Source organism: Miniopterus natalensis, chromosome 1, assembly GCF_054644295.1.
Source record: "Miniopterus natalensis isolate mMinNat1 chromosome 1, mMinNat1.hap1, whole genome shotgun sequence".
In the NCBI taxonomy this organism is placed as follows: domain Eukaryota; kingdom Metazoa; phylum Chordata; class Mammalia; order Chiroptera; family Miniopteridae; genus Miniopterus; species Miniopterus natalensis.
In genome coordinates this window covers 132,732,164-132,745,730 of record NC_142081.1, presented here as the reverse complement: position 1 = coordinate 132,745,730, position 13,567 = coordinate 132,732,164, and the positions used below count along the sequence as shown (strand labels likewise).

The 13,567-nt window shown below is 44.4% G+C and overlaps 1 protein-coding gene across 3 annotated transcripts in view; it reads right to left on the bottom strand.

Annotated features, from left to right (window-relative positions):
- Positions 1-12,816, bottom strand: part of PITRM1 (pitrilysin metallopeptidase 1) — a 34,568-nt gene extending 21,752 nt beyond the window's left edge. Inside the window, exons 1-8 of one of the 3 annotated variants that reach the window (XM_016214420.2) lie at positions 12,755-12,816; positions 8,778-8,880; positions 6,026-6,132; positions 5,572-5,723; positions 4,754-4,868; positions 4,578-4,674; positions 3,227-3,387; positions 327-453 (exon numbers count right to left, since the gene is read on the bottom strand). In XM_016214420.2, coding sequence (XP_016069906.2) covers positions 327-453; positions 3,227-3,387; positions 4,578-4,674; positions 4,754-4,868; positions 5,572-5,723; positions 6,026-6,132; positions 8,778-8,880; positions 12,755-12,807 — 915 coding nt within the window. In that variant the 5' untranslated portion in view covers positions 12,808-12,816. Of the gene's footprint in view, positions 1-326; positions 454-3,226; positions 3,388-4,577; positions 4,675-4,753; positions 4,869-5,571; positions 5,724-6,025; positions 6,133-8,777; positions 8,881-9,365; positions 9,783-12,754 lie in introns of those variants that run through there. The other 2 variants (XM_016214421.2, XM_016214422.2) reach the window with 2 other exon arrangements.
- Positions 12,817-13,567: the final 751 nt, after the last annotated feature.

Below are 13,567 nucleotides of genomic sequence, written 5' to 3'. Positions count from 1 at the left end.
TTTTATCCGTACTTGATTTTAATTACACAAATGTGTCTACATAAGTAAAAACAGGTAAACTAACTAATTTGTCAATTTTTAACATATGTATTCGGGAAACCGAACTTATTAAATAATGAACTTTCGGCTTTAAAGGACACCCCCGCACCTGAATTACTCCTTTATATCAAGGTTTTACTGTAACCATCTTTAGGCTTGATAAGATCTTACATGCACAGCAAAGCTCACAACCACCTTTTAAATCCTATTAACACAAGGTTGCAGTCTTGGTCTCCATATACTAACCGGTTGGTAAAACACTGATTATCCCCTGGATGGGCACTCACCGGTTTATCCCAAGGCTTCTGAGCTGGCACTGCAGTGCTTGGCTCAATTTTCTGAAATTTACTCAGAGCCTCTTCATGAATTTGTTTCAGATGCTGTTCTAGCGGAAAATTGCCGTAAGTGAAGAACCTAAAAATTTGAAAGAATATATTAGTCTATTTTAGTTTAAAAGATCAGAAATCAACACAGATGGCTTTGTTGTATGAAGCAGAGGGTATGCACATATATATATAGCAGCCAATAACAAGCCAGCTTTCAAGCAGAAATGAACTTTACAGAGAAATACTCTTATTTTTCACTTAGTTTAACTATAAACACCAGAGGCTTCTGCTCTTTTTATAAGATAATTGGTTCAAACAAAACACAAGTTGTACAGGATGAATTAATTAAATTAAGTTTGGCAATAACTGCTCTTTATTTTAAATCTACTATAAAGGTGATACAAAAACCAAATAAGTTTTATGTTAAAATACTTTATGACCCTGGCTACATTAACACAATAATCCATCTAAGACAGAAAGATAAAGAATTTCACAAAGATCAATTTTAGGCTACAAATTTCAGGTTACACACGTTTTGAAACCCATACATTTATTCAGCCAGAAGGAAAAGGTTACAATGACAGAGTTGATATTCTTAATATTACACTGTCTAGACTATGGTTAAAACTTTGGGAATGAGTATCTTAGAGATCTTTAAAAAATTTCCTCAAAGGTTCAGAAAGTGATAACTGCATGGCTGGGTGTGGCTCAGCGGTTGAGCATCGACCTAGGATCTAGGTGATTGGGGTTCGAGTCCCGGTCAGGGCACATGCCCAGGTTGTGGGCTCAATCAATGACTCTGTCATCGTTGATGTTTCTGTCTCTCTCTCCCTCTCCTTTCCTCTCTCTGAAATCAATAAAGATATATTTTTAAAAAAAAACAAAACAGAAAGTGATAACCAGTAGCGGTGAGCACCCTGTGATGTGCACAGGTCTATAAATGCCTGTTCCCATGAGTCACAGGATACCTTGGGAAATGACTACCTGCACACCTGGAGCAGGATGAGTCTGGGTTTTGGGTGGAGGGACAGAAAACAAAGAAGTTACAAAACACTAAAAACTGTCAGAAAGACAAGATAAGCTTGATGGAGCTCCCTTGGGCCATAGTTGGGACCATGTAAGCATAAAAAAATGTAAATTAAAAAACCCATTTGAGCCCAGCTACCTTGGCTTAGTGGTTGAGCGTCAATCTATGAACCAGGAGGTCACGGTTTGATTCCCAGTCAGGGCACATGCCCTGTTTGCAGGCTCAATCCCCAATAGGGAGCATGCAAGAGGCAGCTGATTAATGACTCTCTCATCATTGATGTTTCTATCTCTCTCTCCCTCTCCCTTCCTGTCTCTGAAGTTAATAAAAACATTAAAAATAAATCCATTTGATCTCACACCTCAGATACATACATAAAAATGTGTATGAGGTCATAATAATATTAAAAAATAAAACAAAGCAAACAAGGCTAAAAAGCATATCTTCATTGGAGGAGGAATTGCCACCATCTCTCTCCCAAAACTGGACAGCCAAGGGAAACAAGCACCCTGCCTTTCCCATCAGAATCCTATCCTCAGGATAACCCACAGCCTGTGAATGGGGAAAGCTCTTCTTTACAGAAGAGCCCAACTAATACATGTAACAGAATTCTTTAGAAAACTTTGCTAACACTACTTAAGGAATTGCTCCAGGCAATAATCATCAATGAATATGAGAACTATGAATATGCTGATGAGGGACACAATGTCCACAAGGTGCCTGGTAACCAACCCAGCACATGGCTTGGTCTGTTAGGAAACAGCTTTACTGTCATCCTGGAACCCACAAACCAGCTGCATCGTCTCACTGCGGTAAGCAGGTCCAAGACATCTGGATGCAGCAGGTATACAGGCATCGCCTATGAAGGTGAACCTAGTCTTTGGAGCCAAGTCTAGCTCTCAGCAAACACAAGAACACATACACCAATGTCATAGAGAGGCAATGAGATGTACCAGAAGGTGAGAAAACATACCTACTTTCTTCGATTTCAATGAAAAGGGGGGGGGGGGGACACAACTGTACACAAAAGGGCACTTAAGAGACACGCTGATAAAAGGCTATTTGTGGGCCTCGCTTAGACCACAAATTTGGGAGACAACTGTAAAGTGTGAATTTGAGGTATGTGGTAGGGGCCTTTAAGCAAGTCTTTTATTTTCTTAACTCTGAAAATGGTATCTTATATAAGAAAATATCCTTTTATTTTAGGGTAATAAATCCACATATTGGGGGTAAACCCTCATGTCTGTAATTTCCTTTAAATTATGTTGGTAAAGAAGATAGCCATGTGATAAGTGTATGAGAAATCAGTATTCTAGTCTCTCCACTTTTCTCTATGCATGCAAGGTTTCATAAAATTTGAATTTTTTTACACTTAATCTTGTAAATCTGACTTTACATTAGTGTTTAATTTGTAAATACAAGTATTAACATTTTATTTTTAGTGATCTCTAAAACAAGCAATTTACCAAAAAATAAGTATCCAAGGTTTAATACTTGCAGCTGCCATTGCTGAAGCACTGCTGGGACTGAGGGCATGAACCTTTATGGGCGCCCTGTCACTCTGCCTACAAGGCGGGAGGGGCCCAGGCCCTCCTCCAGGAAGTGGTGTCACCACCATGCTGAGCTGCAAGAGTGGTCACTGTAGACTTTTAGACTGAGTGTCCAAGTAAATCAGACAAGCAATCTATGAAGTAAAGAATCTTGCCTTGATTTACTTGGTTCTTAAGCAAACATTTCCCTGCTACATGTAAGAGAAGCTTATCATTGTGTAAGAAAATGCAAACAAGTCAACTCCTAATCAAACCACAATTAAGCTTTAAAAACAGTATGTCACCTGGCATTACTGGGGTGATAATGCGTGGCATGGAACTGTTTAAGCTGCTCCCATGTGAGATCTGGGATGCACAATGGGTCGCCACCAGAGATCACAGCATATGTGTGGTCAGGAAGGAGTCGGTTCTGAAGGTGCTGTGAGAATATCCTCTCGTTATCTGTCTTCAAATTTAAAAAATACACATATATGTAACATAACACACGTTATTACAACACAGCAAGTTAATCACATTCTGGGAGCAAATACCTGTAACACCTTGCAAGTAAAACCGTCCCAACAGTAAACAAGGGGGTGCACACAGATACCATTTAACAAAGCACTCAATTCACTCATGATCTGCGTGCAGGACCAGGGACTGGCTCTCTCGGAAGAGGCGGCACATCTTCTTTGCCACGTGCAGTGGGTGATGAACAACCGCACAGGCAAGAGCCAAGGGAGAGATGTCCTAGTTTCCCTCTACCCACGAGCTGAGTGGGAGATGTGGTTCTACGGGCATCTGGAGGGAAAGCAGTCACCCTAACTTGAGTTTTAAGGTGCTTGGAAGAAATTATGTCTAATCCAAGAACTGAAGATAAGAAATACCCACCAGCTGCAAGAGGTGGCCAGGAAGGGGGAAGGAAGGGGGCAGCATAAATGACATAAGCAGTACCACAGGTCAGGGCAGATCTCCAAAGTCAGGGGGCTGGGAGGACAGGGCCCGGGGTTCTCAGACTGTCTGACCCTTCACTCTCCCAAACATTAACAAGGTCCCCAAAGAGATTCTGATGACGGGAATTTCTTGACCATGTAGGGGAGTGTGTATAATTTTTCTGTATTAGAAATTAAAACAAACTTTATAAAACTACTTATTCATTAACTTAACCCACCATTCCATGTTAATCAATATTTTTTTAAAAACACTTTTCATAACAAAACAAAAAACTGTTGAGAAAATTGACACAGTTTTACATATTTTCTGAATCTCTTTAACATCTGGTTTCACAGAAGGGAGCTGGCTTCTCTATCTGCTTTTGTGCTGACACCACACACCATGTAACACGGTCTTGGGGAAACTCCTGCGTGCTCAGCAGGAATGAGGGTGGAAAAGCTTAGTTCTGTCATGAAAACAGTTCTCTCAGACCTGCAGATCATGTACAGGGTCCCCAGACCACAGACCTGCTCGTCTGCAAGAGCAGGTTCTAGGATGACCAGGCGCCTGCCCCTTCATTGTCCCCCAGCTAATTTAATTAATCCCATACAATGAGAATATTAAATGACATGACAGAATGTCCTCTATTTTCCAGACCTACTTATATTTCAATACTTTACAGAGTACAATGACTTATACACAACAAAAAAGGAAAAAACTCACAAACGCTCCCTTCATCTCATTGAAGACAACCCCTTTGAAGACCAAGGCTGTCTGGGGGTCACTTGGATTCTCGTGTTCCAGTCGCCATCCCTCCTGCCTAAAAAGTGACGAATAATTACATGATGATAGTGTCTCTAATATCAAAATTTTCAGTATATTAATCACTCATTACATACCAGAAATCGAGTTCTCGCAAGCACGGGAAAAAGGCCGCATCCAAATACACGGACAGGAGATTCCGGAAGTCCTTGGGGTTTTGCGTGGAAAACGGGTACAGAGTATAGTCACTAGCTGAGTACAAACGAAAGGGAAGATTTTAAAACATCAGATTCCCACAGGAACTAAGGTCCAGCACCAATTACCACAGGACTAGGATGGCGGCTCCCCTGTGAGGGGACCATTTAATCTGCTCTTTAACTGCACTTGTAAGAGCACTTCTGTGCACACCACCAGCCTGTTCACTCTCCTATTTCCCCCAAAATAAAATGCAAGTGCCACAACCATCAACACAGCATGATGCTACAAAAGCCGAAGTTTACAGCAATATTCCCCAAAGAAAACAGTTTTGACCCTTTCCAGAAAAACCTCAGGTGACATTTTCCTAAAAGTCCAGTTTTGTGTTTGTTTTTTTTTAATCCTCAACCAAGGATTTTTTTTTAATTGATTTGAGAGAGAGAGAAAGAGAAACATCGATCAGTTGCCTCCTGTATGTGCCCCAACTGGGAATCGACCTGCAACCTAGGTATATGCCCTGACAGGGAATCGAATCTGCAACCTCTCTGTGTATGGGGCAATGCTCCAAAAAAACGAGACACACAGCCAGGGCTAAAATTCCAGGTTTTATAATCCAACCACAATGGCTTTTCTAAAGGAATAAATTTCTAACATCACACTGGAACTGAGAATAAGTTTATTCTTGTCTCTAGATCCCGACTACCCTCCTTATCTTAGAAACAGACCCAACAGCAATTTCAAGCCAGGATGTGAGTCTTACCTGTGAAGGCGTTCATAAAAGTGGAGAGCGACCGGTTCAACATTTTGAAGAAAGGATCTCTGCACGGGTATTTCTGAGAGCCACACAGGACTGTGTGCTCAAGAATGTGCGGGACGCCGGTACTGTCCATGGGAGTGGTACGAAACTGCACGCTACAGCCAGAAAAGAGCCACGATGGGGCATGTTAGCTCACAGGGTCCAATAGCTTCCAAATGTGCCATCAGCTTGGATTACTGCAATTCACCATTTGAACACGGTAATCTCTCACAAAATGTTTGCCAACTATAATGTACAGAATCACTGACTGCAACTGTCAACTTTACACAGCAGAGAACGTCAAGTCACTTTATCTTGTCTTTATATTTTCAGGGCACTGTCAGTACCATTACTTTAAACTATGGTGATGGCTCTAAGAAGAAACGTTTAAGAACGTGTTCTCAGGGTGCCCACTCACCTGAACAGGTTATTCGTGTCTTCTCGGGCCAGGTGCAAGTATCTCGCTCCTGTGCCATCATGGCTGAGCTTCACGGCGGTCAGGAACAGTTCAGGGACAGACGATACCTGAATCAACAAGAACATGAGGCTAAACTCAAATGGAAAGGCATCCAGAACAGTTACGCTAAATCCACTACGGGACCTGGCTGGTCTGCCTTAAACTAGGACAATACTGCAACACCAGCCTGTGGGTGCTGGAGGCACATCAGGAGCCACCTGTCCAAATCCCAAATCTTACCCATGAGGAAAGTAAGAGCTAGGGAGATAATTGTACACACCTTTCCTTTTTAGCATGCTTACTATTTACCAGACATTTTCTAAACAGCTCATGGTCACCCAGTGAGGGAGATGTTCTCACCCATTACAGATGAAAACATTGAGGCTCAAAATGAGAACCACTCTTCAAGATTCAGACCCCTTCTGTCACACCAGGCCACCAGAGGAATGAGGGCTCTCGCTTGGGATGTCAGAATGACACAACATAGGGACTTGGACCCGAGAACAGAAAATACCAGGTGGCCAGAAAATCAAGTTAAAACCAGGGGTTCAGAAGGTACTGGGATAAGTGACCACAAGAATGTCACCACCCCTCCACTCCCAACTCAAAACTCAGAGGTAGCGGATTTTACCCCCTTCTGATTGCCTGTTTAAACCCCTAACCCACATGCCTAATTGATCAAGGTTTGACCTCTATACGACCTGGCTAGGGTGAAAGTAATGAGCAGTCTGCCCTCTTGCCTTTACAGTGCAGGCATGGAGACAGCTGCCAAGCAACCTGATTGGAGGAAGTCTCCCGACTCAGACTGGAAAATTCCACAAGTCAGCCTTTTTTCCAAAGAGCCCGCCTTTTTGCCCAAGCCCACTTTGTCCCTAGTTTATAAAAGCTGCCAAGCAGTGCCAACTCCAGAGCCAGTTCAGAGGACTTTCCTTTCCACTGTGCTCCCTCCCTTGTGCTCAAGCATAAGCTTATTAAAATCTGTCTGGAAATGTCTCTGGGGTTTCCTCTCAAGTTCTATCTTGGGGAACCCATGAATCCCAACGCAATAACAAGAACAATTCTGAGAAGTAAATGCTAAAAGGGCCTTAGTCTGGGGCAGCAGGGATGCTTGGGGACTGGGCTTGGCCTCATCTAGTTTATGAGAAGTTCCCAGCGCTGAGGTGGGAAAGTCACCAAGTTACTTGTTCCTAATGGGAGGGTCCAGGATGGTACAATAAAAAGGAACACACCCTCCCAGAAGGTGGCCATCTCTTTCTGTGTCGGCTTTCATGAAAATCTCCAGTCCTCAATACTGAAGCTGCCCTCTCGTCCAACTGCGCCAGGGCCCCTCTCCTTCAATCATATCATGGTGACACCCACACTGCTATCACCCCCACTTTTCAGAGGCCATGACAGTAACTTGCCCACACTGACACAGCAAGTTAGTGGGAGGGCAGAGCTTAGAACTCGAGGAGGGAAGGGGGAGTGCTGAGCCGTAATTTACAGCTATTAAATTATTTATATCTCAGAACTTACAGCACTTTATAAGAGATGATCAATGTGTTAAATTGGTAGTACAGTCAGATGTCTACCTCGTAACAGCTTTCATGGTAACTATTTCTCAAACAAAAATGGGTCAATGTTTCTCATTTTCCATAAAACTTGAAAAATAATATAGAAATTAACTGAACCTATTGTTATAATCATTTCACAATAACTGTAAATCAAACCATCATGCTGTACACCTTAAGCTTATACAGTGATGAATGTCAATTATTTCTCAATAAAACAGAGGAAAAAAACCTTGAAATATAAAAGAACCCACTCTTCTGAATAAAGCGCTCATGACCATACTGAGTAGGAATCCTAATCCCTTTGCATGGCCTTTAGGGCTCACCCTGTCATGACTCACCATTCCAGGACTTTGCTTTGCAGCAGACCTGCATCATTGGCTCTACCCATGCTGCCCTAGATAATGATGGTAACTTTCCTTCTGAACTTAACCACCCCCTTTTCTCTATAAACACCTCCTTCTCCAGGAACCTTCCCATCCTGCCACTGAGCAGCCCCCCCCTCCCTCCTGCTTTCCTTTTGATCTCTGCACTTCCACCAGGAATTTGTCCCATTATTTTTGTATTATGGTAGCACAAATCCTCTAGAATGTGAGTTGCTGGCCTTCGTATGTATCAGCACGTCAAGCACAGTAGGAAGCCAACAGCCAGTCCATTATGTGAGGAACACATTTCTCAATTATCGCATTAAAGAACGAAAAAACAACACAAAAGTTTAAGCAAAACAAGAAAAAAATTAAAATCCATTTTAACATAAGTAAATATAAGCTCACAATCTCTTTCCCATAATTCTGAAACCCAAATGGCTCAAAAAAAGAAAGTTTTTGGGTATGTTACAGCAAACTCATTTGATGGTAAAACTTGACCTCAATGGATGTGGGCACTCCTGGTCTTTATGTATCACACCCAGTGTGGACTGTCAGATGTCAGGGTGCAAAAACATTGAGTTTGACTTACTGCCTACAAATCTGAAGGGGTTCAGGGAAAGGATTGATTGGGAACCTGTACCTAACAAGTCCTTTCATTTGAAAACTCCACTCACTTGAGCACCTAACAGTGAAGCAGGAGGAAGCCAGGTCCCCCAGAAAACAGATGAAAACAGATCAGGGATCCACCCTGAAGGCCCTCACATGCTCTCATTGAAGAAGTAGGACAGGCCTTACCTGGCTCACAGTGAATCCATGGATCTTCTCTCCAACCTGGTATTGCAACGCCCTCTCACAGGCTTTGGTACTACTCCATCTCCATGCTCTGAGGTCGGCACTGCTACATTTATGGGAAGTCATCAAAGTTAGAGGCTTTGCAGGGAAACTGGCTCACATAGTTTAGCAACATAATGAAAACACTGTCATATGACAAAGATAATTCCAAGAAACATTAAACCTTGCATCTTCCAAACACATTCCAGAAAACTAATTTCTAGCAAAGTTCCAATTTTAATGATCTAAAAATTCATAACATTAACTAATAATTAAACATTGGAAACCTTTACTTGTACAGATTCATATATAACTATAATTATGATACCAACTTCCGTTAGTTGCATAAAAAAAACTCTCATGTCAAAATTTTTTTCCAACACAGTATCTCAGTGAACTCAAACTACAGTGAAGTCCAATGACACACCTACCAAATGGGGAAAAGTAAGAAGTACAGTATTACCCAAAATTCTCACAATGCTACTGGGAGTGAAAACTGGAACAGTGACTATGAAACAGCAGTTGGCATTACTGAGATAGCAGTTCACTCACCTGGACATGCAGGGATCCCCTGTTTTTCAAAGTTCGCCTTCTGCCACTTCACTTTAGGAGACCTACACAGTACCTGTTTCACTAACCAAAAGAAATCCCAAAGGGATTTTTGTTTTTGCTGGTGTGGAGGAAAAGATGCCACATGCTAAACCTGACAAGTCAGGGAAGGCCTGCATGGCAGTCTTGCAAATTCAGAGACCTAAAGTAACCACAACGATGGTATGATATTAAAATTTTTTAACTAAAAAGCTGTTTAAGGTGGGTAGTCATTTCCTTGGCTGGATCTTCCCTGACAAAGGTCAGTCTTTACCTTATCTGATCCTGTCTATTGTCTTTTTGCATCTATGATAACATATAGTTGGAGTATCAAAGAAATTTCCCTTTTTCCAGACCCCTCAAAGCAGAGGCACTGCTCTGAGATTACAAATTCTCTCATTAATTGTTGACTGTTAACTATCCTGTACCCACCTAAGTAAAAGAAGTGTGTTCATCATTTTACTTTTTATCCAAACCCAGAGGTTTCCCAGCTTTGCTTTCTCCTGCCTCCCTAATCTATCACCAAAGGACTTCATGAAACCCACTTAAGGTCTCCTCTTTTGATTGTAATGTATAAAACGAAGTGCAAAACTGCCATTCTCTGGGGCATTAACACATCTGTTGAGATTCTGCTTCCCAGGAATTGTCGTGAGGCTCAAATAAACTCACAAAAAACTTCTTCACAGGTTTGAATGTTTCTTATGTTAACACTGAAAAAGGCTAAAATGGGAAATAGCACTCTGCCTTTGTTTTGCAGAAGCCATTAAGAGGCAACACCCACCCTGAGGGGGGAAAGTGGCCCCACCAAACTCTTTTCCTGGGAAACACGTTCAGCATCTCAGCATCAAGCCACCAGAGCTTTGAGCTGTGTCTGTGAGCATCTGTACTGTATCTTGACTTACTTTGTGCATTCTGGCTTTTACTATATGTTAGTATTATTTCAGGCTCTATGCGTTAATTGATATAACTTGGTACGTTATTTTGGGGGTTTGGGACAGCTCAAAAATTTTCCATATGAATTAACAGTAACTGCTTTTTGCTTTATGCCATTTTGGCTTAGGAACGGTTTCACAGGAACGTTCTACTTTAGAACCGCAGGGGGAACCTGCAGATGTCCTGGAAACCAGTACTAGAGCATCAGCACACATATATAACAAGGTTGGCACCATTCCTGAGTCCACCAACCCAGATGTCCACCAACAGAAAATGGATAAATTGTGCACTATTCAAACAATAAACTCAGCAACAAGAATAAACAGACTACAACTACGTGTAACAAAAATATGGGTCAACTAATGCTGAACCAAAATATAAAAATACAAAGGATAAACAGTGTTCTTCTAAACAGGTATTGTTCAAACAGGTAACACTGGATTGTAGGAGCATATATAGATGGTAAAACTATATAGGAAAGCAAGGAGCTACTTTCTGTAAACCAGGAGAGAGATTATATCTAAAAAGGGAGGGAGAGTTATAACCAATTAGGGGTAATCTTAAACTAGGTAATGGTGACACAACTTATTTTTAAATAAATTTCTCTCAACTGTATTATGTGTTTTATGAGATTTTCTATATTAACATATCTCACAAAAATATTTCTTTTAAAGATATGTACAGAAAAGAAAAAATACTCGGTCACTATCAGGCAATATTACGGAGATGCTATCATCAGCCAACATTTCCTTGTTGATTTCTAGAATTGTGGGATATTTTAATAAGTTATTTACCATCGAGAACCCAACTACCAAAAGCAAAAACAGCCAAGTGTATGACTGTCATGGCGAACATGGGCTCTCCCCCCATACACTTTCTAGTAACCAATTACACAGATGAACAATGCTCCAAGACCAGAGGACACCCAAACACATACTCCGGTATTTCTCACCTGTGCTAACAGTACCGTTAATTAAACAAGGTTTTGTAAATTAGCATGAAACTAAACTTAGCTTTTTTAAATAAGTAAAATGTTCCACTTTACAAGCTCATAGGATATGACACTCATTCACCACTGAAAACTAAATGTAATCTTTTTCCATAAGTATAGTCATTTTTAAAAGTTCAACTCCTGAAGGATACAATTTTATTAAAACATAGCAGCTTAAATTTAAGTACTTCCCCTGGAAGCCTCAGGTCTCTTAATGACTCTACGCCCACAACAAAAAAGGGGGGCAAACATGTTAATGAGACCCATAAACTGCCAGTTACTGTCATTACACATATTAAATCCACATCAATGACCACCTTCACTTCAAAAGCCTTGACAATCTGCACATAGGGCCACCCACTCTGAGGTCCCAGAAGGAAAGGGGGTCACAGGACAGCTCTGTGGGCCTGGGCCTGTTTTACTCCACAGGCTTATCTCCTTGCATCACCCCAAACCTGGTTCCTGGATAGGAACTCCTTTCCTTGGGGTGGGTAATAAGTTACTGGGCAGGGAAGACAATGGGGGGGAGGGCAGCACTCCCTTCAGGAGGGACTAAGAAGATCTGTCAATCAGGTCCTGAAATCGTTTTCAGGCTGGCGTCCTGGCTCTTGGCGTCCAGGAGCCCCACGTGAGGGATCTAAGGGGCCCACAGTGAGGAGTTCAGGAGTACTAGAGCCCACAGTGAGTGGTCTCTAGGTACAAGAGCGTCAGTGAAGGGGTCTAGGAGTCCAGGAGCCCCAGGAAAGGGGTCTAAAAATACAGGAGCACCTGGTTAGGGGTCTTAAGGTACTGGAACCCCAGGAGAGGGGGTCAGTACAGGAGCCCCGGGGTACAGGCGCCCCAAAAGAGGAGCCTTAGAAGCCTAGGAGCCCTAGGCGAGGGGCCTCGGTGTAGAGGAGCCCAGAAGCCCAGGAGAGTGATTTCAGGGTACAGGTGAAGGAATCTCAGGACACAGGAGCCCTGATGAGGAGTCTTGGGATAAGTGCTTCAGAAGAGGGTGTCAGGGTACGGGGACTCCAGGCAAGAGGTCTCGGGGTACGAGAACCCCGAGAGGGGTCTTAGAAGTCCAGGAGCCCTAGGCGAGAGGTCTCGGGGTACAAAAGCCCCAGGAGAGGGTTCCAGGGGTACATGAGCCCCCGGCGAGGAAGTCTAGGAGTCTGAAAGTCCCAGGCGAGGAGGTCCGGAGTCCTGGAGCCCCAGAAGATGGGTCTCGGGTACAAAAGCCGCGGGCGAAGGGCCTCGGAGTACTGGAGCCCACCGCGAGGGGCATGGGGGGGGGGAGAAAGTCCCCAAAGCAGAGAGCTGTGGCGCGGCACCTTCTGCCGGGACGAGACACTGAAGCCTCCCTCCCCGCCCCGCCACCGACCGGCCCCCTCGCCGGCCCTCTCCTCCACCTCCCTCCCTTCCTTCCGCCCGCCCCGCGTCTCACCCGTAACTCAGCCTCCGCAGCGAGACAGGGACCCGCCCGCTGCAGCGCCACATGGCGTGTGACCGCCGCGGTCGGGCCTGCGTCTCACTTATCTCGACACCCTGCGCCGGCCGCGATCCCATTGGTTGGCGCCTACGGCGACGCCCACTCCGATAGGCTGGCGAGGAAGAGGGCGGGCTCCCGCTACGACGGGGCGGACCTGCAGGGCCCGGGGCGGGGCTCCAGGGCGCAGGCCCGAGAGTTGCACCGGCTGAGCGAAGCTTCCACTGCCGACAAATGGCCCCAGGCTACGCGGGGAGGGGCGGGGCCGCATTGCAGAGCCCAGGGCTTAGGCTGATGGTGGGGCGGGGCGTCGAGGCGCAGCTACGGGTGGGGCTGAACGCGCAGCTCGGAGCGCACGAGGAGGGGCGGGGCCTGGCGAAAGGTGGGCGTGAGCTTGCGAAGGTTAGGGCTGTGCGGAGGGGAAGGTGCGGGGTGCGCGTGCGTGGCTGAGGGGCGAGCCCGTGCAGGTTTAGCCCGCTACTCTCCCCACCTTCCTTGTGTGCCTGGGAGACAACACGCATGACTTCTAAGATTTCCAGAGTAACCGCGGCCCTTCTTGAACCCCACGGAGAGCCTTAAGGAGGGCTGAGCATGAGTGGGTGGGCCGGCACCGCGCAATGGGCTGGGAGGGGCATCTGAGATGAACCACACCTGGGCGCTGCGGGAGGGGTGCTAGGAAGCAGGCAGCACCCAGGTCTGACTTAAGCTCTCAGAGTTTGGCCTCCTCTCCCACTCATTTCTTCCCCTGGCCCACTAACACAAAGGGACTTC